At 49.5% G+C, this 25,217-nt stretch overlaps 1 protein-coding gene across 39 annotated transcripts in view; it reads left to right on the top strand.

The window, feature by feature from the left end:
- The window catches only part of LOC140000655 (uncharacterized), a 30,212-nt gene extending 11,059 nt beyond the window's left edge, over positions 1-19,153 (top strand). The window contains exons 1-6 of one of the 39 annotated variants that reach the window (XM_072030942.1): positions 5,940-12,783; positions 13,214-13,295; positions 15,948-16,223; positions 17,613-17,694; positions 17,861-17,988; positions 18,118-19,153. In XM_072030942.1, coding sequence (XP_071887043.1) covers positions 11,880-12,783; positions 13,214-13,295; positions 15,948-16,170 — 1,209 coding nt within the window. In that variant the 5' untranslated portion in view covers positions 5,940-11,879 and the 3' untranslated portion in view covers positions 16,171-16,223; positions 17,613-17,694; positions 17,861-17,988; positions 18,118-19,153. The other 38 variants (XM_072030949.1, XM_072030946.1, XM_072030947.1 and 35 more) reach the window with 38 other exon arrangements.
- The last annotated feature ends 6,064 nt before the right edge of the window (positions 19,154-25,217 follow it).

Genomic DNA, 25,217 nt, shown 5'->3' with positions numbered 1-25,217 from the left:
TTTAAAAAAATGGCAGGAGACACCATTTGCTAATTATTATTCCCAGATCAAAACTAAACCTTAGAAATAATGCTTAGTCATAAATTAATGAAGGGCATTGCTCTTTCTGTGACCTACTTAGTAGATGAGGCTAGATTTCGAAAAGATGCATAAATTGGTTGGCTAATTCCACAGACACATGAATTAATGAATTGCTAAGAGCCTAACATGCTTTAAAAGTCAAATGGCTTAGCCTAAATGTGGCCTAAAGCTGCAGAAACCCATGGTAGTAATTGATATTTTGATAGTTTTAGCTTTCATAAACATCCACTGGAAATTGGTGGGGGTATCTCACCATGCAAGGATCCTTTTTGGACCCCAGGAGGCAAGTGCAGTGGCACAGAAGCTCATCCTCTGTCTCATTCTTACCTTCTTTTGTGTTTTACTCAGTTCTAGGGCTGCAGGCTGACAACATTCAGTCAGCTCTTCCCTGATCTTGTTGAGTATTTTAAATACTGAACATCATCACCACAGTGAGAGCCCCCTTCTAACACACTCTCCTGCAACTCTGAATGGCTAATTTTGAGTTACATTTTATTAAAACGAGCAATTGTCCTGTTCATCTTTATCTCAAGCAGGGACGAGCTGAGCTGATTTAAAAACATCTGAACCTCTTTGAGCATTAAAAGTTGACAAATTTAGAATCTTTTAAAGCAAATGACCTGGAAGTGAACCATGAAAAACATGGAAGCACCCCCAGCTTTGAACTTTGGCTTCTTGAGCACAGCCTCCGGACAAGCTGCTCGTGTGATCCTCGGCACAGCACAACGCAACTAGCACCACACAGTTTTCTCACTGCTTCCCCACTCTACTTGATGAGTCCTTTTCACTTGCCAGGCATCTACCCCATGCTTGGAGTCTCACCTCTGCTACATTCGTTCTCTCGTTTGCTTTACTTCACCTCCCCTCCTTCCTGTTTGCTTTCTCCAGGATACTTATCTGCGTCCTGACAACAGGCCTTCCCTCAGCAGTTGGACACGTTTCTAGATACTTCATTGTTTCTCTAATGCAATACAACTGTCAGTCCTAATGGGGAGGACAATATAAGGAATGATCAATCCCTAAAGCATCACTTGATGGCTGAAGGACCGTCCAGATTGTTTTCACTGCAAGCATGCACTTTACCCCTTTAGTTTCTACATGCAAGCAGGAAGGAGCTCTTGGTAATTTTGGTACCCAGAGGATAATTAATCAGATAAAAGCCACATTCAGTTTAACTGTCAAGAATTTTACTGCTCGAAGTAGAAGCAATGTGCAGAATTCAGGGGAAAACATACACTTATGCACTGAGACATGCTCACAGCATCCTGGTCACTCAACTGACTGGCTTCCAGGGACCTTGGATGTCAGGGCTCCTGACCGCAGCAAGCGTGCAGCTGTGCAGGCTGGGCTGCCCCAGCCACCCCACAGCAGCGCTGGGTCACCACACGGGTCCCTGCAGAAGGGCTCCAGAGTGCGCGTCCAGCTCTGGACGTGCGTGCCCCAGCCCTGCCCGCTCTGCCCATCTGGACTGTGGCTGTATTGTCTGGTGGCATTAAAACCCCATCCCTTCCATTTGCAGCAGTTCCCACTGAGCTTGGCTGCGTCTCCATCGTCTTTCTTCAGTTGCACTGGAAGCTGCAAAGCCTGTTTCGGCCTACCTGGCAACTGTTTTTAGCATCCAGTGTTACCTAAAGGATGGAGATACTTCTTAGTACATTCAGTATTATAGAAAGAGGTCATGCATTTCCCAACATTGCACTTCTATTCTTTTTACCAGAATAATTTTATTGAAGATAAGTAGTGTTGTTTCACAGGAGCCGCTTCTCACCTTTCTCTGAAACAATGATCACTTTTTCTGCAATGCTGAGCTTGTGACTAGCACTGCATGCAGTATCCTGGAGAATCCAGTTCCGGAGTTGTGAAGTCTGTTCCTTATTGCTGGTATGCTCGTTAGTTTCCAGTCACCACTAACCAAATGACTAGGCTCTAGCAGCAGCACCTTGCCTGATGCTGTACTTTAACTCCTGGAAAGGCAGTAGCATGTAACAGGAGCACTTTAACAGCTTGTGAGATACTTCCCCAGTGAGCATAGCACGGAAACACAAATAGAAGATGAAGCTTGAAAAATCAGGCGCCTTTTGCTTTGCACACTTCACCAACTGCTGCTTTTGCTTTTTCAGGCAACCTGCATTCCCATGCCTTCCTTTAGTCAGTCAGTCCAGCTCACCGTATGACCATTGCCATCAGTCCTGTAGCTTTTCCAGCTGCTCACTGTGCCTGTGGTGTCTCAGGACACGGTAAAGGGCATCTGGGCCTGACTCCCCAGCAACCTCTGTCCTGGGCAACCTATGCAGAAGAGGGGTTGGAAAGGACAAGAGTAAAAACCTGCCCACCTTTCCCTAGGGTTATTTCCAGACTTGCTGTATTTTCAGAGCCTCCTGTGATACCTTTCAGGTATTTTCTTCGGAAACTGCAGTCCCTTACTGTCACCCCTTGGGCCTTTTCCTTTCACGTGAACTTCATGAACAGGCTTTACTTCCTTTGGAGAGGACTTAATTATTAAACATTAGCCTCAGAGTGTTTGTGGTGAACTGACATTTCCAAAACAACCAATATTCAGGAAGAGACATTTTCAGACTTTATTGTACAGAGCAGCAGGAAGAAGGATGAGGAAAGGCAGGGAAGTTTCACTCACCTGCCTCTCCTGTGCTACTTGCTTTCCCTGGGGACATTACCAGCGGCAGCAGTGGCAGGCAAGTGGCTTTTCCACGTGAGGTGCTGTGCCACCGTACCGGGGATACAGAGGGACAGCTGACAAATCCCCTCTCAGGTCAGAGATGACAGATGTGTTGTCCACTGGCGGTAGGAGCCACTGGCTCAGGTTCACCTGTGAGCTGGCCTGAAAGTACACCAAGGAACCAGTCCCAGCAGAAACAAAAGGTGCAATGCTAATTACAGGTGTGATACTGCCTTTGCCGTGTGACATCTGCTCCATGCACTTTGCAACCACTAAGCTTTGCCACTTCTGCAGGAAAAGATAAGGCTTCTAGACCCAAACCTACCAACAAGGGGAGGTGGTTTAAGGCACCTTCATCTCCCGTGTTAGGTGTAGTAGTGCTGCATGTGCCCCCAGGCTGCAGCTGATGAGGCAACAGCCAGAGCAATAACGCCACCATCCAGCAGGACTGGGAACAGTAGGAGCTGGGTAGAGACCTCGGCTCTCTTGCCTCTTCGTTCCTTAGGACCAGGACCACCTTCACCTTCAGAAAATGAAGGTCATTCCTATTTAAATGTGTGCACGTGCTCATTAGGAAGGGAGGGGGCCTGGGAAGCACCTTGCTAACAGCAGCCAGGCGAAAAGTAAACGGGGGGAGGAAATGGAAAGAGGGTAAGATATGTTTAAGGATTACATCTTGGCATGCGCAGCATGTGATTTTACAACCCATGTCATACTGGTTTGGGGTAAACCAGAAACTATTAATCCCATGGGAAACACAGGAAACCCAAGGGACTACCTCCTGCAAGCATTCTGTGAGAACACAGCAGGTAGCAGTGGTGGGAGTGTAGATCTCTGCAGGCACAATCATACCTGCTGTGGAAAACACATGAAGATTTTTAATTTTTAAGTACATAAACTAGGAGCAGGGGGAAGAAAATATATTTGCTAAGTTAGCCTTAAAGGGAACCAAGTTTTTTTTGTTGTTGTTGTGTTTTTTGTTTGTTTGTTTTTGTTTTTTTTTAGTTCTGCATGTTCTGGGGCTTTTGAGAGCAAAGAACTCCGCTGAGCTTTAATAGGTGGATGGCTCTAGGAACACGTTTAGAGGAATTAATTGTAACTGTCCCCTAGAAAGTTTCTTTCTACCAGCCAGCAAGAAATCCCTCGTTTTCATGACAACCAAAAGAAAAGCAAGTGCCCATGCATAAGATTGAACAGAATCCTGTTTAGAATGTGAATAGGGGGACAAATTACCAGGCATAAACACCTCCCCATGTAACTGGCTGTTTGCAAACTAATTGGTCTTTCCAACTGCTGAGAGAAAAAAAAAAAAAAAAAGATAAAAGTGATGAAAGGGGGAGCCTTGACTGTTGATTTCTCCTCAGCATGAATAGACCATCTGAGTTGTCTTAACAAAAGATGCATCGTTCTTGTATGTTTTATAGTTTTATCTGCTTCGTCCTCATTTTTATTTTTATTATTTTTTTTTGTCCAATATGAAACTGTTCAGCCAAGAAGTTTTGAATGATTTAGAGAACTGGCTGGTGGTACTGAGTCTGTGACAGAGGGGACGAACTTGTCATCATCGGCCAACTTCTCTCTGGAACCCATATGTATGATGTACATGTGAAAAATGCAACCTTGCACCTACTGAAAGATCACGCCACATGTCTGTGTAGACTATATATAAGCAGATTCAGAAATGGCAGATTGTTTTCAGCAGTGATGTTTGCAGTGTCCCGTTCGAATAACTTGCAGGATAATTTTTGCATGTTGCCAGGCGACATCAGCACTAGACCAGCTGCTTTTTGTGCGTTCTCACTAGGACTCAGGAACGCTTTCACTAGCAGGGAATTCCAGAATTGGTGTAGAAATTCAGGAGGCAGTATCAGCCCACCTACAAAATAGGTGTAAGATGCAGACTACTCAGCATCACTCAAAGCCTTTTTTAGGAAATGTGTATGGATATGGCAAAACTGGGATCTAGGAGCTCCAGATGCAGTTATAGTTAACCATGCAGCCTCTTGCAAGAGGTTTAACACTATGTACTCTAATCAAAATACTTTGCATAAAACTGGCAAAAAAAAAAAAAAAAAAAAAAGTAAGAAACAAACAAACAAACAAACATGCAAAGCATTATGGAAAAAAAAAAAAAAAAAGTATCTATCTTTTTATTTTCTTCACGGGTTCAAAATATTTAGGGTATTTCCATGTATGAGTTGTTACTGAAAACGACGTCCGAGTTATTAATTGCATACCCTGTTTTAAGTAGCAAAAGACCAAAGTTTAAGCTTGCAAAACGCCAAATGCCGAAGCAAGGAGAACGGCAGCACGCTCGCCGCCGAGCAAGGGCGCCTCTCCTAAAGGGGCTCGTGCCTCGCCTCCCCGGGACAGCGAGCTGCTCGGAACCCGCAGCCTGCCGTGCTTCCGGGGCGCAGCGCGGGCACAGCGTGCTGCCGCCTCGGCCTCGGCCTCGCCGTGCCGGGCCGGGCCCTGCCGCGGTGCCCAGGCGCTGCCGGCCTTTCCCTTGGCGGCGGCCGCGGCTGGCACGCGGGCCGCAGAGCGGCGAGGGACGAACGCGGCCGCCCCGCCCCGCCCCGCCCGTGCTTTTCTGCGCCAGGTGGGTGTAAGCTGCCCCCCCGCAGCCTCTGTCGGCGGGTGAGAACCATCTCTGCGCGGTTCTTACCCGGGCCCCTGCGGCCACGGGGCCCGCGGCCGGCCCCGCCGGGCACCCGGCACCCGCCGCAGCCCGGCCGCACCGCGTGGCGAGGGGGCGAGCCCGCAGCCAGCAGCCGGCCTGCCCGCGGCGAGCGGGGCGAGGCTGCGGGCCCGGCGCTGCCCCTTCCTCACACGGCTCGGGGCAGCGCAGGGCTGTACCCGAACTCAGGCACGGCCCTTCAGCTCTCGGCTGTGGCAGGGACGCGGCTGTGCGTGCGTTCGTGTGCGCATACGAGGCGGAGGGGTTGCTGGGGTTTTGGGGTGGGGGGTGCTAAGGCCTCATTAACTCCACTCACGCTGTCTTACTCTGTTTGCCAGTGCTTAAGCACCGCTTTTTAGAAAAGCAACCAATTAGCACCTCATCAGCTCCAATTAGAGGAGACAAAAGCAGTGTAAAGATAACTCAATGAGAGGGGGTGGCACAACATCATGTAATCTCTTAAGACAGCAGTGAGCATTCACTGGGTGAGCTGTGCCGGGCCTATTCACCTTTTTTTTTTTTTTTTTTTTTTCTCTCCTCTGGATGCATTTAAGACTTTTTCCTTTTTTTTTTTTTTTTTCTTCTCTTCTGGGAAGCCGGGCCTCCCAGGAGTCCCAGAGTCTCTCATTCAGGGCTACCTGTTTACAGCTCACCGAACAGAAGGACCTAAACAATCCTATATTGTACGCCTGGTGCTTCCTTAAACTTAGGCCTCCACAATGACATGTTTTCAGAAGCTGGGCAGAGTAAGTTAAAGGCTGGCTTTATACTCATTAAGTGTTCTACTTGTACTGTCTTCTAATTACATGGCAGGGCAACAATGTATTTTTTTTCAATGGAGTTCTTTGGAGCAGTTAATTTGGTGCCTGTACTAAATGCCCCAAAACATTAATTAGTGTGGAAGGAACCCTAATTTCCTCCGTGGCTTTCCTCTCCATTTACTTCCCTTGTTTTCACATAGGCTTGGATGAGCCTCTATAATGAAATTACCTCATTAATGCCTTTATTCTTGCAGAGTAACTCATTCAAGATCTACCATTTAGTTTTAATTTAATGCTGTCAAAAGCAAAAGGTGCATTCATGTCTTTGATTAGTGCTTTTTTTTTTCCTCTCTAAAGAGTGGACAGATTTAAATTATTAAGATGGCAAGTAGTGAGTTATAATTGGATACAAGCAGCACTTCAGTGAATATTAAATGCTTTCAAAGCCTGGCCTATGTGGTCTGCTGACTATTAACTGTGTCCAATGAGTTACTCTGTGGGTTTTGAATTAAGGGCACCTTAGCTACTGTGAAGCAAATTAAGTTTAATTTTGTTTATAAAAAACAGTGAAGTTGCATTTATCAACATGACATTTAGTTGTAGCAGAGTTCGGTTTTTCCCATTATGCTGTACTGACCGCATCACTTGGTTCCTCCTGCTAGCGCAGGGTCTCATCCCATACGTCACAGTCATGCAAAGCCTAGCTGGAGACCTGTTTGTGTATGGGCAGCAGGATACAACCTTTCGTTTGCAAGAGCTCCTCAGTTCCCTACGTTGTCAAATCACCCCAGCCACACATGACTGCACTTTTTCTTTCCTCCACACTTGTGTAATGCTTTCCAGGCACCAGTCTCATAATATTTTTCAGAGATGGGGACAATTTCACCTAAAACAGAACTGAATTTAAAAAAAAAAAAAAAAAAAAAAGAGAGAGAAAAGAAATGAAAAGAAGAGTGATATTGAAGACTTCTCTTCTGTAGTGTGGAAAAAAATGAATGTATTTTCACAGCAACGGTTTTCTGTACTGACATTTGAGGCTGTGGGTTTGTACGGAAACTCTCCGTGAAGGTGGTAGCCGGGCAGGGGCTGTCCTGGATCTGCATGGACATCTGTACCCCACGTTGTTGCAAAGAAGCTTGCCTTCCCCATGCCTTTCCACCTTGTGCTGAAGGGGTCATTTCTAAAGTGTGATAACATTAATAGAAAACTCTGCTGTTCTGGGTTACGAGAAGCTGTATCCCAGGGTACTGAGGACTAGCATTAACTTCAGTAGATTTCAAATTAAGCCTTTTGGTGTTATTTTTTTATTAATCGTTTAATGTTTATATACAGATAAACAGATGTGAAGTGCTATGTTTCTGTAACAATGAGGATTACTGGTTTGTTTTGCCTCAGGGAGGAATGCAGCAGAATCCTTAAGCAAATAGAAGTCTTCCGGTTTTTGGTCTTCAGGAATACTGATGTTTCCACAATACTGGGCTTGCCCTTTGAAGCCATAGCAGGAAGCATGCAAGAGAAGCATCTTTAGGGTGAGATATTTTTGGGTTATGATTTGGTATAAAATTTCAGTCTGGCTTTAACTACTGCTCAGCTTTAAGGCCTAAATTATGACAGTAATTTCATTCATATTTTTAGATAGTAAGTGAGCAAGCAGGATTTAACATCTGATCCTTGATCTTTAATTCTCTCTCTTCTTCCTCCTTACATTTTTACAACCCATGTCACAAAATAACAGAGATGCACTCAAAAAAAAAAAAGTGCATATCAAAAGACTTGAGCAACCTCTAGTCTGCCTGGCATGTGTGTGTTGTAATTTATTGTGTGGCTGCAGTGCTCCCAGAGGTCCAAAATCAGAGAATCACATCCATGGGGACAGAGCCTCTGGAGGGCTCAGAGCAGGCGCAGGTGCATCAGCTTGCTTACAGCCTTGTCCACTTGTCCAAGGCCTTTAAGTTTTGAATACTGTGAAAGGCAGGGGAGCTCTCCCTTGGCCCCTGTTTCATCTGCATAGCAAAAACTTTTCCATATGAAATAATTTCCTTAGCAAGGAAAATTACCGTGTTTTCAATTTGAGCATTAAATATTATATGGTGATTCGTTACGATAAGGTTTTCTAGTGCCATCAATTATAAACCTATCATAGTTTGTGTTCTACATATTACAAATATTTGATATATTTATTCCATATTATACATTATATTTGCACAAAATACCGTACAATTATTATATTGTTGGTTTTGTATTATTTAAATAATTCAATATAATTACATAAAATTATTGTAGGAGTAACCAGGTTACCTTTCCCTGTAGAGTGCATATGTTCAGTTACCACCTTATGTGGAATGAAGATGTGGCCGAGAAGGCTGTTGAGGTGGCTGAGGAAAGAAAAGGGGACTGACAGGTGTGACCCTTGAAGTGCCATGCAAAAGATCCCTTCTGCTGTCTCCCACCCTTTGCAGCACTTTGGGACCAGCTTGTTTGGCCTTTTGGTTCAGAAGTTGTGTCGGCTACGTCTGTGCTCCAGATGAAACAGCACCAGGAGCTGCTTTCTGCCACAAGGCCATTTAGCACAGGTTGGATAACAAGTGTTTCTCTAAGCCATGTGAAGGCTTCACTCCAGGGATATTTCTGTGTAACGTACACTGCTAAATTTAGGCTTCTCCTACCGTCCAACAGCATTCTCCCCCAGGTCCATGTTAGTCTACTGACTGAAGTACGTGCTCAAGAAGCAAGATAACCAGCCCAATTATCTCCTCATCTACAGGAAGTACGCACATTTCAAATTATCACACCATAGCTTTTTAGGAAAAAGGGTAAGGAATGGTTCTTGCCATCCACTTCTTTCCTTTTGAAGCAGGGCATTATGCAGAAAAAGAGACAGAGAAGGCAGACAGGTCCCTTGTGCTGGGAGCTGGAGGTGCATTTGGTCTCTGCTGTCTTTGTATTTCATGCTTGTATGAAAAAAAAAAAAAAAAAAAAAAGTACTTGGAACAGAGACCAGGAGCCAGGAGTCTTCTCTCTAGGGCAGGTGTCCTTGCTGCAGGATAACCGCAATTGTAGGAGTCACCTAAAGAGCTCAGCTTCCGCTCCATCTGGTCCAGTGACTATCAGACATGGAGAGCAGCTAGGGAGCCCTTTCACCGAATGAGCTAGTTGTACGTGGTGAACCCAGTAAATCTGCATGGCTGCATAGTGGCTCAGTGAAAAACTGGGCGCAGTCTGAGTGCTGGTCCCAAGACACAGCCTGAAAACGCTGTAGGACACACAGATGGAATCTGACATGTGCCTATGCTCAGGCAGAAGGCTTAAGTGGATGTATGAGCCACAACAATCACAACCAAAAAACACTATGAGGATTGACTGAAGTGGCAGTTGACATACATTTTCATTCCTCAGCAAGTATGGAACAAAAAGCAACAGCAGAATCTGGGTATACAGGGCAGGCACACGGAGATCGGTGAGGGAAAGGTGTACAGAGAGTAAAAGGGCAGCGGAGTTCTGAGGCAATGGGCCAGGCACAGAAGTCTCCAGGGAAGCTTGTGCTGCACAAAGAGCTGGGCTGGCCTGGCTCTGATCTTGCTGGTCCACAGCAGGCACTTTGAGGCTGTGCTTCATGGCACAGACATGCTGCGTTAGGCAGCAGCCATGTACTCCCTGACAGCTGCTGCGTGCTGTTAAAGACCTTAACACCTTTGTGCTGTTAAACTGCTTGTGAGGCCACATAATGGGGTAGGTGAAGGAACTGAGGTTAAAAATAGCTGCTTCCCCCTTCTTTGACAGGTTAATTTCAAGTTCCCTGATGCAATTCATTGCACTGTGCCACCTGTCCGTGTACTGGCACTGTTGGGCAGGAGGGAGCAGAGAAGGATGAGATGAGATGAGATCACGACCACTGAATCATACAACAGTTTGGGTTGGGAGGGACTGTAAAGATCTAATTCCAACACCTCTGCCATGGGCAGGGACACCTCCCGCTAAATCATGTTTCTCAAAGACCCATCCAGGCTGGCCTTGAACACTTCCAGGGATGGGGCATCCACAGCTTCTCTGGGCAACCTGTCCCAGTGCCTCAGTTTCCTCCTTATGCCTAATGTAAGCCTACCCTCTTTTAGTTTAAAGCCATTGAGTGGCTAAGACAAAAGGATCTTTGCCACTGATGGAAACGCTGGCCTCTCCTCGAGTAGGAGACAGTGCAGAGCAACTTTAAGTAAGCACGTGCTCCTGAAGAGCATGTTTTTACCATCCATTTATGAAGAAGGATTCTTAACAGAGGCAAGTCAGTTTCAAACTGGAGAATTAACTACACAGTGACAAATTATTGCTGGTCAGAGCTCTTACACTCCAGGCAGCGAGAGTGTTACACCAACATGGCCCATGCAGACAAGACTGCAGTGTGCGAGTGCCCCCTTTTGTTCTAATGAGACTTCGAGAGCTGTAAGGGAATCACAAGAAAGGTGTCACAGCACTGAAAGGTGACTTTTACAGCTAGCTGGAAAAGTGGCCTGTTAACATGGGAGGCTGACAAAGGCAGGAAGGTGGCTGACAAAGCCCTGGTACTGGAAGAACAGTACAAGGAAAATCAAGAGACATCTGCAACCACAGGGCAGAAATGTGAGCAAGCAGAACCTCTTTCTGCATTATGCTGGAAGAGAAAAAAAAAAAAAGTGTGATATCAGCAGGCTCTAGGATCGTGCATTGCTCAGGCATAGCGAAGAGTCTGAGGTAGAAGATCTCTGTGGCGTAGCATAAGAGCACAGAAAACACCACCGGGTCCGACAAAGCCAGGCGCTCTGATGGGACAACGGGCAGCTCTGCCTACGGGCGCAAACGGGCCCTACTGCTCTCTACAGCTCTGTTCCCTGTGTTCCCTGTCCTCCCCAGCCTCTGGATAGAGATGGCAGGGAGTGGAGGGGGCTGGTTGCACCCTGCGGGGAGGGAGCAAGGAGCTGCAGGGACAGCAAAGCTGTCAGGGTACTGAGGCTCCCATCACTGAGATGGGTAATGGGAGCTAAATGCACTGCCAAACGTCCTACTTAGGAAAGAGAACAAACTCAGATGTCCAGAATGAGTGAGTGATGTGTCAGTGCAGAGCCTGCACTTTGCGCTCTGGTTCACAGGAATTGTCTTAGGTACACGTAGCTACCTCTGTCTGCCTTCCACCTAGCAGGATGCCCTTGAAAGGTTTCTAAAGGCAGAAAAAGTCCTGCCCTGTCAAAAACAAACAAACAAACAAACAAACAAACAAAAACCTTTCCTTTTGTCTGCTGGAACCCCAGACATCACCTATGCTGCATAAATCAGAGAGATTTTATTACTGCACGGCGTCCCTGCACTGGTGAATTCCTTCATGTGACCCGGGGCTATGCAGAAAACCTGGTCAAGTCTTTTATTCAGTTTGATCAAAAGAGCCCTGACACAGACAAGCATTTAGCTGAATGAGCGTTTCACTATGAATAGCACAAACATTTGGATTCAAGTGTGTGTTAGCAGCAATCAACTGAAATCTTCATAATGAAGGCCTGTGGGAACTGAAGGTAGCTGAAAGAACGGGAAAAGATTCTTTGTGGGGCTAAGCTGGAGTATAAAGACCTGCTTCTTGTAGGCAGCTCAGCTGTGTCCCGCGCAGAGCCGGCAATGTGCAAACGCGAGGATTCTGCCTGGCCCCCGCGGAACACCGCTAACAATGAGGGGGTTGTGGCAAAAGCAGGTTGAAAATTCCCACCGACCTGCCACTGCCGGACGTGGCGCAACGGCCCGGAACCGGTCGGCTGATGGAAAGCAGGAGAAGCTCTTGCATTGCTTTGCAGTGCTTGCAGGATGCGGCACCTCGCCGGGGAGCGCTGGCCTCCCCTCGGGCCTAGTTTCCGTGTCCGTGTGTGACACAGGGAGGGTTACCGGCGGCAGCGATCCTTCTGGCAGCACCGGCAGTACCGTTAAAGAAAACCAGCGAGCCGCGGCTGGCGGCTCCCGCTGGGAAGACGCTCGATGCACGTCGGTTTTGAAGACCCGCATCGGGGAACCGCAGCAGCGCCGACGAGGGAAACGAGCAGCAAAGGGTGCCAAAGCCGCCACCCGGGCTCACCGCCCGCGGACACAGCGGGGCCGGACCCGGCCGCACAGCCAGCAGCAGCCGCGCGGCGCTCGGGAAGGGCGCGGAGCGGAGCGGTACGGAGCGGCACGGAGCGGTACGGAGCGGTACGGAGCGGAGCGGAGCGGTACGGAGCGGAGCGGAGCGGAGCGGAGCGGTACGGAGCGGTACGGAGCAGACCGGCACGCCCGGAGCTGCGCAGCGCCGCCGGCTCGCCTCGGGTGCGGGCGAGCTCCGGGCCCCGGCGGCTCGGGGGGCAGCTGCTCGGCCCCCGGCGCCTCCCGGCCCGCGGCTACGAGAGCGCGCGGCGGGGCCCGGGGCGGCAGCGGGAGCCGGGCGGGGCGGGGCGGGGCGGGAGCGGGCGCTCTGCGCCCTGAGCGCGGCCGGGCCCCGGCGCGGCTCGGTGCGGAGGAGGGGCCCCGGGCAGCGCTGGGCGCTGCGGGGCCGGAGGTGCCGCCCGGTGCGCTGGAGCCGCCGGGCGTCGGCGGAGCCTCGCGCGGTGAGAGCGGGTGCGCGAGGCGCCGGGCTCCGCCCGCGGGCGGGGGGCAGCGCAGCGGCCGGGCGCGGAGCAGGAAGGGCGGGCGGGGGAGGCCGCGCGAGAAGCGCCCGGCCCGCGGGGACCTCCCGGCGGCGGCGGCGGTGTCGGTGAGCGCCGGGCCGGCCATCGCTGCCGTGCTGCGCGGCCCCCCGGGCTGCCCGTGCCCTGCCCCCGCCTGCTGCTCGTGCTTCTCGTCAGCCCCCGCCCGGCCGCCGGCTCCGTTTTTTTTTTGTTTGTTTTTTTATTTTTCTTCTCACTCCTGTGAGGTGGTGCCAGGGCTTGTGAAAGTCTTTGGAAGATACTCGCCGCATCCTTGTTTCGTGTGGTGCTTTATCTCAAAATAACGCGTGTAACAGGCCGTTTCTTACCTACCGTGTATTTTGTTTTACAGATACTGTCCACGCATGTAAACTCCCACGGTCCATTCTTCCAAAAACTAGGCGGTCTTCCGGAGATGACCACAGGAAAAATATGTAAATGACGAGAACGAAGCGTAGAGCTTAGAGGTGCCCCCGTCTGCTTTTCTCAGGCACTCTCCGTAGGTTGCCCGGCATTTACATGCAGGGCTCTGCTACGGAACAGGAGAGAAGCTCTGGGAATTCTCCTGGTGCCGTGGAGAGAAACAGTTTTCCGAAACAGCCTCAACACGCAAAGAAAAGCAGAGGGAATGGTGTTGTGAAGGGAAATTCTTTCCTGAAAATCTTTCCCTGCATGTACTGGGTCTGGCTGGGATGGAGTTCGCTTTCCCTGTAGCAGCCCATGCAGTGCTCTGCTCTGCACGTGTAGCTAGAACAGCACTGGTACCTCATCAGTGTTTTGACGATTGTTGTAGCTGGCATAGCACCAAGACTCTCTCTAAACCCCCCAGATCCAGCAAGCTTGTGGTGGGTAAGAAGTGGGGAGGGGACATCACCAGGGCAGCAGACCGAAACCAACCAAAGGGATATTCCATACCATCTGATGTCGCACTCAGCAATACAAGGTGGGAAAGGGGAAGGAGGGGGGTGGCTCTCTTTTTGAAGATAGCTGTCCTCCCAAACAACTGCTGTGTGTATTGAGGCCCTGCTTCCCGTGATTTGGCTGAACACCACTTGCTGATGGGAAGTAGAGAGTAATTTCTTTCTTCCCTTTGTGCTTCTGCACAGCCTTTGCTTATTTATTTATTTATTTATATTTTTCCCCTTTTAATTAAATTATCCTTATCTCAACCCATGAGCTTTTCCTTTTCCTTTTCCTTTTCCTTTTCCTTTTCCTTTTCCTTTTCCTTTTCCTTTTCCTTTTCCTTTTCCTTTTCCTTTTCCTTTTCCTTTTCCTTTTCCTTTTCCTTTCCCTTTCCCTTTCCCTTTCCCTTTCCCTTTCCCTTTCCCTTTCCCTTTCCCTTTCCCTTTCCCTTTCCCTTTCCCTTTCCCTTTCCCTTTCTTTTCAGCATACTTTCTTCTCCCTCCCCTCCCTCTTTTGAAGAGGAGGAGTGAGAAGGATGTTGTAGTGGAGTTTAGCTGCCCGGCACTGTAAAACCACCACAGTGCAATAACTGTCTGTGTGGTTCTGTCGTTCTCAGTGGTGCTGCTCTTTGACTTTAGGCAGTGAAAGGCCAGGCTGAAATCTGAGGCGAGCTGTGCCTTCTGTAACTGAATGACAGGGCTGGTGTGAATGCCCCCCCTCAACACCTCATGTAACATCCATACTGCCAGTGAGCACATGTAGTGACCATCATCTCATCAGAGATGAACCAGCATCCGAAACCCGCGATTCAGGCTGCTCCCCAGTTGGCTGCCATACAAAGCCGGGCATTTCCGAAGTATCTGCTGAGCTCTCGGAGTGGTTCTGGTTGCAGCAACAGCTTGAAAAAACAGTGTTCAGGAGGGCAGGGAAGGCGCTTTTTGCTGTCTGGTGGAAAGGGAGATGGAAGTTGGTGTGTAAGGGACCAGCAGGCAGGCTTCTTGCATGCTACATGTGGGTGCTTCCACATGTTGGTTTATGTCAGATGATGTGGCAGTTGGTCAGATTTTCCCTTGACTAAATTAACCAATCGTAGTGGATTATCAGTTATTTGACATTTGCCAGAAGCCCTATGGCACACGGTTTGCTTAGAAAAAGAATACTTTATAGTGCACCAGCCAAACAAGAAGTCAATGTATTTAACTAACTATAGAAAAGTCCAGAAAACAAAATAGTTTGATTTCCAAACATATGTAGCTGAATTTTTGTGCAAAAGCTCAGATCAGGCACACAGGCAAACTTGCTTTTGACAGGCATAGGTGAAATCTGGTGTGGATGGACAATTCCATCCTACCAAACAAACAAACAAAAAAGAATCCCAAAGTGAGTGGAAGGAACCAGGGTAGTTATATAGGGAAGCCTGAGAGCATGGGGAGTTTCAAGGTTTCCTCGTTCCTCTCATTACAGAGCGTCACCTTCAGTTGCGAAACTTGTGTCGGTTGGTTAAAGTGTTTTCACAGTCCATTTCTGCTTCAAGCTTACCACTACCTTTCCTCGCCTGGAATGCTTCATCCCAAACAGTTTAGCTACTTCTAAGCTAGAATGAGTAAAAGTTCCTCAGAGTACAGCATTTCTGGAGTCTTGGATTCCTGCTCTGCCTGTCCCCCAGGGCCTTAGGGACAAGAAATCTTAGGCTTAATGTTTTTCCCTATGAAATACGGTTGCATTAAAGGGCGTAGCTGATTAGCTTTTACTGACTGTTTGGATTCAGGGTACTGAACTATCACGGTCACAGATTGACCTAGATGAGGTAGCACTCTCTCATGGAAGAGAGAGTGATGAGAGATCTCTCATGATCCCGAAGTCAGACAGGTATCCTTCTTGATGGTATCTTCCCTAACATCCCCTTTCACTTTAGACAGTTTACATTATTTTCTCTCTTTTAGGTGGAGCTTGAGTGGCTCTGGTCGGGCACACCTTGGTTATGGTTGGTGGAAAGTTTTCTCGCTTTCATTTAAGGGTACGGGGGTCTGAGAAATTCATCCCCCAACCATCCCCCGTGACATCGGAAGAATATTGCACCTTAATGTTGGAAAAACTGTTAGAAAGTTGTGTAAACGCATAAAGCTGTGAGTGGTATTTTTTTGTTTGATTGATTGTTTTTATTTATTTTTGTCTTTTTTTAGCTCGCACGTCAGCGCTGCTCCGTGGAGCCGTGCCTGCTGCTCTGCTTCTGCACATGCGCGGAGCCGGCCGCCTCGCCTAAGCAGAGGGAGCCGGGGGGCGCTGCAGGACTCCTGCCCGCAGCAAAACCGCAGCGCCCTGCTCCGGAGCGGGAGCAGCACCGGCAGAGTCTGCACCGGGCTGGCAGCCGAGGACGGAAGTGGTGTCAGGAAGAGCCTTAACTGAGGGCGGAAGCACTCCCTGATTGGCTGGAAACCCGGGGCGGAAGTGTCATCACGGTGTGCCTTCACTGAGGGCGGAAGCACTTCCTGATAGGCTGGGAACCTGAGGGCGGAAGTGGCGTTAGGAGTGCCTTAACTCAGGGCAGAAATACTCCCTGATTGGTTGGGAACCAGGGGCGGAAGTGGCGTCCCGGTGTGCCTTCGCTGAGGGCGGGAGCACTTTCTGATTGGCTGGGAAACTGAGGGCAGAAGTGGCGTTACGGTGTGCCTTCACTCAGGGCGGAAGCACCTTCTGATTGGCTGGGAAACTGAGGGCGGAAGTGGCGTTACGGTGTGCCTTCACTCAGGGCGGAAGCACCTTCTGATTGGCTGGGAAACTGAGGGCGGAAGTGGCGTTAGGAGTACCTTCACTCAGGGCGGAAGCACCTTCTGATTGGCTGGAAAACTGAGGGCGGAAGTGGCGTTAGGAGTGCCTTCACTCAGGGCGGAAGCACCTTCTGATTGGCTGGGAAACTGAGGGCGGAAGTGGCGTTAGGAGTACCTTCACTCAGGGCGGAAGCACTTTCTGATTGGCTGGGACACTGAGGGCGGAAGTGGCGTCCCGGTGTGCCTTCACTCAGGGCGGAAGCACTTTCTGATTGGCTGGGAAACTGAGGGCGGAAGTGGCGTTAGGAGTGCCTTCAATCAGGGCGGAAACGCTTTCTGATTGGCTGGGAAGCGAGGGCGGAAGTGGCGTCAGGACATGCTGGCACAGTGGGCGGAAGCTGTCGGGTCGGGCTGGGCCGGGCTCAGCCCTAGCCGTCGACGCACGGTGCGGCAGCGAGGTCGGTGGTCGGTGCCGCCCCGGAGCAGGCCGGGCCGGGCCGGGCCGGGAGGGGGCGAGGTGGCGGGCGGGCGGGGCGCCACGCGGTCGGCGGCTTGTGCTGAAATGGCCTTGTGCTGGCCGGGGCCGGCGCCGCACCGCACCGCACCGCACCGGGCGTGCGGCGGGGGCTGCGCTGCGCGGGGCTGCGGGGAGCTGGGGGAGAGTGGACAGGGGAGAGGGGAGAGGGGGGCGGCGGCGGGGGGGGGGGGGGGGGAGCCGCTTGCTGTTTCTATTTTTATTTTTTTCTGTTCAATAGTTTCCGCAGAATTTGTTGTGGACATGTTGTGTATCTTTTCTGTTCTTCGAGGATTCATTTGTCAGGAAAGACGACCATGAAATCCGAGGGCTGTGGACAACCATCTACCGGATGGTTGTTGCAGATGCTTTTGGTCAACTTCATTCATCTTCTTAGCTCGCCTTTTCCTATATCTCGAGTTGAATTTTTGTGCAGTGCTATGTTTGCAGTGGTTGCGGCCAAGGTGTTTTTGATTAAAAATTATTGTATCTGTAATAGTGAGTTCACTGCATGTGGCTTTGTGGAATGACTCACATGATCATAACATTTTTCTCCTTTGTCACAGGTATGAGAAATGCTCTTTGCAGAGAGATGGAGAAGGAATTAATTATACCTCTGCCTCATCCTGTGAGACCAGAAGACATAGAGTAAATGGAAATTGCGATTCTCAGGAGACCTACTAAGAGCCTTGGGTTCCTTTTCTGCCTTCCCCCTAAGGCCTTGGATACATTGGGATCACCCTGGGAAGGGCATGTTGCTCAGGGCAGTCATTTCCTACCTGAGACAACGTGGGGTGTGTTTTGTGGTTTTCAGCACGGTTCGCACTGCTTCCATTATTGAGAAAATGGTTTGGGAGGATGTGTCTGCCGTTTCTCAGGATTTTCTGCCACTGCCTGCTGGCAGAAAAAAGTCCTACATTTGTAATGTAGGACTTCCCCGAGGTAAGCCTTCAACGGACGGGGACCCCTAAACTCAAGTGCCTAGCATTCAAGACAAATGTCCATGGCACAAAGATCAAGGACGACTTCTCAGAGGTAAGCAGCTTTCCCTTTGTTTCCCCATCCTCTCAGGAGCCGTCTTTGCTATGGTTGTACACCCTTCAGGCTCACAGCACTCGTTTTCTCCTCTACTTAGTATTCCTAGTCCCTGCCTGGTGGTGGGTCAAAGTCTACGGGTTGATGTGTTTCCAAGTGAAAAGAGATAAGTATATCTATTTAAGGTGACATATAGTAGGATCATTTAAAGTAAACTAATCTATATAGTAGTAGGTGCCTTTATTGCGTGCAGCTCTTCTTCAGGTGAGTAATTCTTATAGCATAAATAATTCTTTTCCCATGTTTCATTCATTCATGTTTGTAGCGTGCCTCTTTATGTGTATGTTTGGCCTGGAGCTGTCCTGCCTGGCAATTTGTGATGGTAGCTAAAGTGGAGTTCCATCAGTGCAATGATATATTGTCCAGACAGTTATGGAAAAGACATCTGGTCTGTCTGTGGGCGAATACTCAAGCTCTGGGCGAGTGCTCAAGGGCAGCTGGCACAGAGTCTATTTGCTTTTTTTCCAGCAGTAGGTAGACATTAGGAGGAACCGGTCAAAGGTAACAGCGCTTTCTGGAACCGTCAAGTTCTTGTTCGGCAACGTAGTGACTGGTTTGATCTACTTCACAGATGGAGAGGCAAGTGGACTGCTCTCTTTGAAATAATAAAATTGAAAACATAAAGTTTGTCAAAGATGGCAGTGCATGTTTGCAGTCTGTTTATTGCTTTTGCCAGCGGTAGATAACATTTATAAGGAATCGGTCAAAGGAAAGAGCGCCTTCTGGAACTGTGACGCTCTGTGTTGGCAACTCGGTGACTGACTGGACCTACTGTCCATCTCCAGAGGGAAGCGGACTGCTGTTTTGAAATTAAAAAATTCGGTGAAATTAAAACACTCGGTGGCGCCCGCGGGCGCTCTCTGCCGCCCCCTGCTGGTGGAAAAGGGGTACTGCAGGCGGCCGAGGGGAGCTCATGCCCGGTGACGCCCGAGGGCGCCCCTCTGCCGCCACCTGCTGGTGGAAAAGGGGTACTGCAGGCGGCCGAGGGGAGCTCATGCCCGGTGACGCCCGAGGGCGCCCCTCTGCCGCCACCTGCTGGTGGAAAAGGGGTACTGCAGGCGGCCGAGGGGAGCTCATGCCCGGTGACGCCCGAGGGCGCCCCTCTGCCGCCACCTGCTGGTGGAAAAGGGGTACTGCAGGCGGCCGAGGGGAGCTCATGCCCGGTGACGCCTGAGGGCGCCCTCTGCCGCCACCTGCTGGTGGAAAACAAGTACTGCAGGCGGCCGAGGGGAGCTCATGCCCGGTGACGCCCGAGGGCGCCCCTCTGCCGCCACCTGCTGGTGGAAAAGGGGTACTGCAGGCGGCCGAGGGGAGCTCATGCCCGGTGACGCCCGAGGGCGCCCCTCTGCCGCCACCTGCTGGTGGAAAAGGGGTACTGCAGGCGGCCGAGGGGAGCTCATGCCCGGTGCCGCCCGAGGGCGCCCCTCTGCCGCCACCTGCTGGTGGAAAAGGGGTACTGCAGGCGGCCGAGGGGAGCTCATGCCCGGTGACGCCTGAGGGCGCCCCTCTGCCGCCACCTGCTGGTGGAAAACAAGTACTGCAGGCGGCCGAGGGGAGCTCATGCCCGGTGACGCCCGAGGGCGCCCCTCTGCCGCCACCTGCTGGTGGAAAAGGGGTACTGCAGGCGGCCGAGGGGAGCTCATGCCCGGTGACGCCCGAGGGCGCCCCTCTGCCGCCACCTGCTGGTGGAAAACGAGTACTGTAGGCGGCCAGGGGCCGTGCACGCGCGTTGCTTATTACGTCTTTTTTTTTTTTTGATGTGTAATTTCCTACGCTCCTAGATTTTTCTTCATATGTAAATGAAAGGTTCGTGCTAATTCCCGTTGAAAATATTTCATTTACTTTCTTGGTTGTATTGTCCTTTCTATGTTCAAAGCTGAGGCAAAAATAGGGTAAATTTTACTTCTAGAAACACCGCAGTTCTTTTGTCTGCACTCCGCATGCTGTAAACTAGGGATAGGTGACAAATAAATAAAAAAATAAATAAATGAACACAGCTGCTGCTCCTGCTCTCTTTCTTGTGCTTTGCCCCCTCCTCTTTCCCAGGTGATTGGGTTTGGGTGCTGGGCGGGGCCAAATGTTATATGAGCCCTAGGCGTTCTATCAGAGAGCTCCTTCTGCGTGGGCTGCTCTTTGGGGTCGGTGCTTTGTTTATTCTTCTGTTAGCTACATGCAGGGTTCTTTTCGTGGGTCAGAGTCTTGTACGATATTTTAGAGGAAACCAATCTAGTAGTACGTGCATTTATTGCATGAAGCTCTTTGGAGGTGATTAATTGTTATAGCACTTTTATGGATAGGATGTCAATGTTATTTTGTGTGTTTGCTTTGTTGTTCTATGTCCCTCATGATTTTTGCAGGGTTATAGGGCAGATGCCACCAGGTCTACCCCTTTTGTTGTTTTTGTTTTGTTTGATTTATTTTTCTTATTTTCTTTTTCAGAAGGGGGTTTGGGATTTGAGCGTCCTATTTTTTTGGGTTTGGGATTTGAGCATCTTAATTTTGTGGGTGTGGGATTTGAGCGTCTTAAGTGTTTGGGTTAGGGCTTTTAGGCATAGGACTTCAGGGGTTTAGTGTGGTGGATAGTTTGGCTTAGGTCTGTAGGGGTTTCGAGGATTTTTAGGGTTAGGGCTTGCGGCTTTTTTGTGTAAGGGCGGTAAGGGCTAGGGTTACAGGGAGTGCTGTTAAATGGAGTTCTCGACAACTCGGCCTCTGATTGGCCGTGCCGGCTGCCCAGGGAATGCTGGTAGGTGTAGTTTTCCGGCACAAGGCTTCCGGTAGGCTGCGTTGAGTGCCCAGAGCATGCCGGGAAATGTAGTTCTGGGACTCCGGACTTCCGGGAGGCCATGTTGGGTGCCCAGAGCATACCGGGAAATGTAGTTCTGGGACTCTGAACTTCCGGGAGGCCATGTTGGGTGCCCAGAGCATACCGGGAAATGTAGTTCTGGGACTCCGAACTTCCGGGAGGCCATGTTGGGTGCCCAGAGCACACCGGGAAATGCAGGTCTCGGGGACTAGGGCTGGGGCTAGGGTTAGAGCTTAGGGTGAGGGTTGGGGTTAGGGTTAGGGCTAGTGAATGCTGGTTCTCTGTGTTTGCAGATGACGGTGAGCGTGTGTAAACTAATTCCAGTTGAAGAAGTTTCAGTTACTTGCTTGGTGACATTATCAGTTCAACATTAAAAGCTGCAGCAAAAGCAAAAGGGGAGTTTTGCTTCTAGAAACACCACAGGTCTCTTGTCTGCTCTCGGAATGTTTTTGAGATAAACCAGATTTTAAAAAACAAAGGAAAAAAAAAAAACACAGCTGCTTCTTCTGCTCTCTTCCTACTTTCTTGTGCTTTGCCCCTCCCCTTTCCCAGGTGATTGGGTTTGGGTGCTGGGCGGGGCTGAATGCTATATGAGCCCCAGGCATGCTATCAGAGAGCTCCTTGTGCTTGGGCTGCTCTTTGGGGTAAGTGCTTTGGTTTTCCTTCAGTCAGTTGCAGGGTTCTCTAGGCAGACTGGAGCCTATGGATTTCTGGATTTTAAGTGCTTGGAATTCACTCAGTAGCGGGATGTTTAGTAGGGGCTGCTGGCTCACTGTTTTTTTTGGGATGGTGGGATACTCTTCTGTTTTTGAGCTATGTTTTAATCTCTAGATGTATAAACCCACTTGTGTAACTCTCCAGAGGACTAAAACCAGCTTGATTGAATGCTACGTATGGCTTGGCAGCGTAGATGCAGCATTACCAAGACACTGAGCAGAGTTGTATCATAGTCACCTTTTCATCTGCAAAGGGTAAGTCTGCGACTACCCCTGCCGAGGCTGCTGTGTGTGCATGTCTTTTTGGCATTTGTGGAGCTCGGTTGTTTTTTTTTTTGTGTGTATGTTTTAACTTTCTGTTTTTCTGAGCAGTAAATAGTGTGTGTGCTGAGCGTGGTTGGCAGGAGGAGGTGGGGAGCTGCTCAGGACTGGTAGGTTTGGTTTCTAGGAGTGTGCGGCATCCTTCCTGTGTGATGCGACTGATTGTTGGGTGGGAACGTTCCAGCTCATATGTCTTAAGCAATGTAGCTTGTGTAGTGTGTGTTGTGTGGCCCGGGTGCAGCTTGCTGTGGTCTTGTGAGTGAACAATCTCAGAGCTGGTGAGCAGCTGAAGTACCGGAGCTGGGAAGAGAGAGGTCTTGCAGCAGGTACGCTGTGGCTGTGAGGCGCCTCAGAGTGTGCATTTCTCTTGTCTCTGCAGGTGCTTTGTGCAGTTGTGGAGAGGGAAGGGAAATCTTCATGTCAGGAAGCTCTGAGGGAAGGTGAGTGGTGTCAGCCTGGTCATGCCTTATCCGAAGCAAAGGGAAGACGCTCAGGTGTTTCCCTGTGAGGGTCCGAGGTGAGGCTGATTGGGATAGAGGAGCAGTGTGGCAGGTGGGTGCTTGCAAGCACCGCGGTCATTGTATCCTTTTGTGTTCCCAGGTGGCGTGGGTGATGCTGGCCGCTCCTTTCAAGCTTGGACCTAATTTGCAGGTCCAGAGGCAAGTGGAGTGCTGTTTTGAAAGGATAAAAGTAAAGATGGGGTTGCTTATGTTGTTGAGGGATGGGTGCTACTGCTGGCAGCTGAATGTTTATCTTCTGCCTGTGTCTTTCCTTTGTTCAGGCTGAAATGCAGCGTGCAGTTCGCAGTGCAGGACGTCTCGACCCAAGCTGCCTCTGCAGTGACTCTGGTGTGTGATGAGCAGAGGTAACTGTTGTTTTTGGGGTGTGGTTGTCACTGCAGTTATTTTCCTACATCCAATAGAGTAAAACTCCAGTTTGCCTTTTAGAGGTGCTATAAGTGGGTAAGGAGAAGAGATGGAAGCATGTGCCACGTGGGGCAGGCAAGCGGCTGAGGTACAGGAGGGGATGAGAGTATGTGATTTTTTTCTGGGGATGGAATGGAATTGATTTTGTTGGTGTATAATCTGTTCTGCTCTTGGATTTTTCTTTCTAAGTTTAAAAAAAATAATAAAATTTGAGCTAATTCCAGTTAAGAAAGTTTCAGTTACTTGCTGGGTTGTATTGTCCTTTTAATATTCAAAGCTTCAGCGAAAGCATGGGGATTGTTGCTTTTAGAAACACCTCAGGTCTCATCTGCACTCTGCATTCTGTTGAGCTAAAGCAGATCCCCCCAAAAAAAACAAACAGGTAAACAAAAAAAAACAAACACACACACACACACACAAATGAAGAACAAAATAAAACACCATTGGTAGACTTGTTGTGAATGCAACGAACATTTAATCCCTTTGTTTTCCCAGGTGGTGTGGATGATACTGGCTGCACTGTTGGAGCTTGGATTCGGAGAGGAAGAGGTGAGCAGAACTGTATGTTGCATCAGCAGTAGTCAGCATCGTGGAGAAGGTGGGCATCGTGGCCGGCGTGCTAGTGAATGCTCTTTCTCTGTTTTTGCAGCTGATGATGAGCCTTCAGTTGACTAAGATGACAATCAGTGCCTGTGCATTTCTTGAGGCAGAGGGACTTTACCATGCAGCAACCTGAGAGCTAAGTTGGGGGGCGCCTGGTATTTGCATATCTGGGGTGGCTAATGGGAGCTGTGAGCCAGAGCAGCGTGGTGCCTGCTGGCTGAATAGACTTGGTGCCACTGTGAGGGTGGTTGAGGCTGAGTCACGTTCAGGCTGCTTGTGGCTGGGTCACCAGGCTAATAGGAGCAGCGGGATTATTTTGTAGCGTGAGTGCGTGTGCCAGGCAGGACGGTTTCCTTCAGTTTGTCTGTCCTGTAGTGTTGCTTCTGCAGTGTCTGTTCTGTGCTTCTCGGGTCTTGATATCCTCCTGGCTTTTGACACTGGACTGACCAGGCAGGCGACTCGGTAGCTGTGCTGAAGGGCCTCAATGCTTGTTTTGTCATCATGACTCTGATCCGAGCACTTCTTGTCTTGCAGTCGCTGCTTGAAATACAGATCTGTTTCAGGTCTTGTGTATCATACTCGGTTTGAGATCGCGTCTGTTTCCATCCTCACTCTTGCAGAAGTCATCTGGGCCGCATCAGGAGTTCTTGCTTGGGAATTGATTTCCTGAGAGTTGTCTTAGGGGGTTTTCAGTCCCCATCCTTCTGGTCTCTTGTCTTGAAGGCAGGCTTTTTAGGCCTCCATCATCCCAGTTCTGGCAGTTGCTTCCAGTCACGTGTCGTGACATTTTAGTCTCTTGTAGGGTCTGGTGCAGAGCACCTGTTCTGACTTGCTGTTGCTGTAGGGCTTTCTTTTTGGGGGTCACTTTTTCTTGTGCCTTGTGTTGTGTGTTTTGTTTGTAGTGTTTGTGGCGTGCCTGTGTGTGTATGTGTTTGGTCTGGAGCTGTCCTGCCTGGCAGTTAGTGATGGCAGTTAACGTGGCAGTGCATGGGTGTACTAATACATTGATGGGACTGTGTTGGCAAAGACATCCGGTCTGCCTCTGGGCACTTGCTGAAGGACATCTGGCACAGTATATCTGTTTGCGAGCAACTTCTCGTTTACCTCTATTTATTTAAAAAACTGTAAAATTTAATTGCAATCCAGTTTGGGACCCAGTCATGTATGACACCAGGGGGCTTGTCCAGGAGGGCTTTGGTTCTTGGAATCTTATTTGATGTAGGAGAGGTGCCCCAGCATTTGGTGGTTGCTGTTCGAGTCTGGTCGGGACTAATGGCATCTCGAACCTGAATACAGGTAAGCTAAGGTTTTGATTTTTTTTCAGCTCCCTTGCTGGCTGCAGCAGTATATTTTGCCCGTAATTCTGCGTGTGAAGATCTGAATGAAGACAACGGAGTCGTAAGTGTTTAAAGCGTATACTGTTCTGTTGGATGGGTTTTGGTTGCCTGTGTGTGTAAGAGTGTGACTGAGACGGAATTTAGTTCCGAAGCGATTGTGGAGGTCTTCTTTACCACGGTTCCAATCTCCCGCGAGGGACTTGGCCGGTGAAGGACCGAAGGGATTCCCAAAGGATTTGTGGGTGGGTGATAGATCTTAAATCCTCTTTAAGACACTCTTATTAAGGTAACCAAGGGCTGTGGGAATTGCCAGAGTAACATTCCTAGATGGGTGAGACAAAACCGAAGACCAGGGACCAGAAGAAAGGGA

Source organism: Anas platyrhynchos, chromosome Z (genome assembly GCF_047663525.1).
Source record: "Anas platyrhynchos isolate ZD024472 breed Pekin duck chromosome Z, IASCAAS_PekinDuck_T2T, whole genome shotgun sequence".
Classification (NCBI taxonomy): domain Eukaryota; kingdom Metazoa; phylum Chordata; class Aves; order Anseriformes; family Anatidae; genus Anas; species Anas platyrhynchos.
The sequence above is the reverse complement of the archived record's forward strand: the minus strand, read 5'-3'. Positions and strand labels throughout refer to the sequence as shown.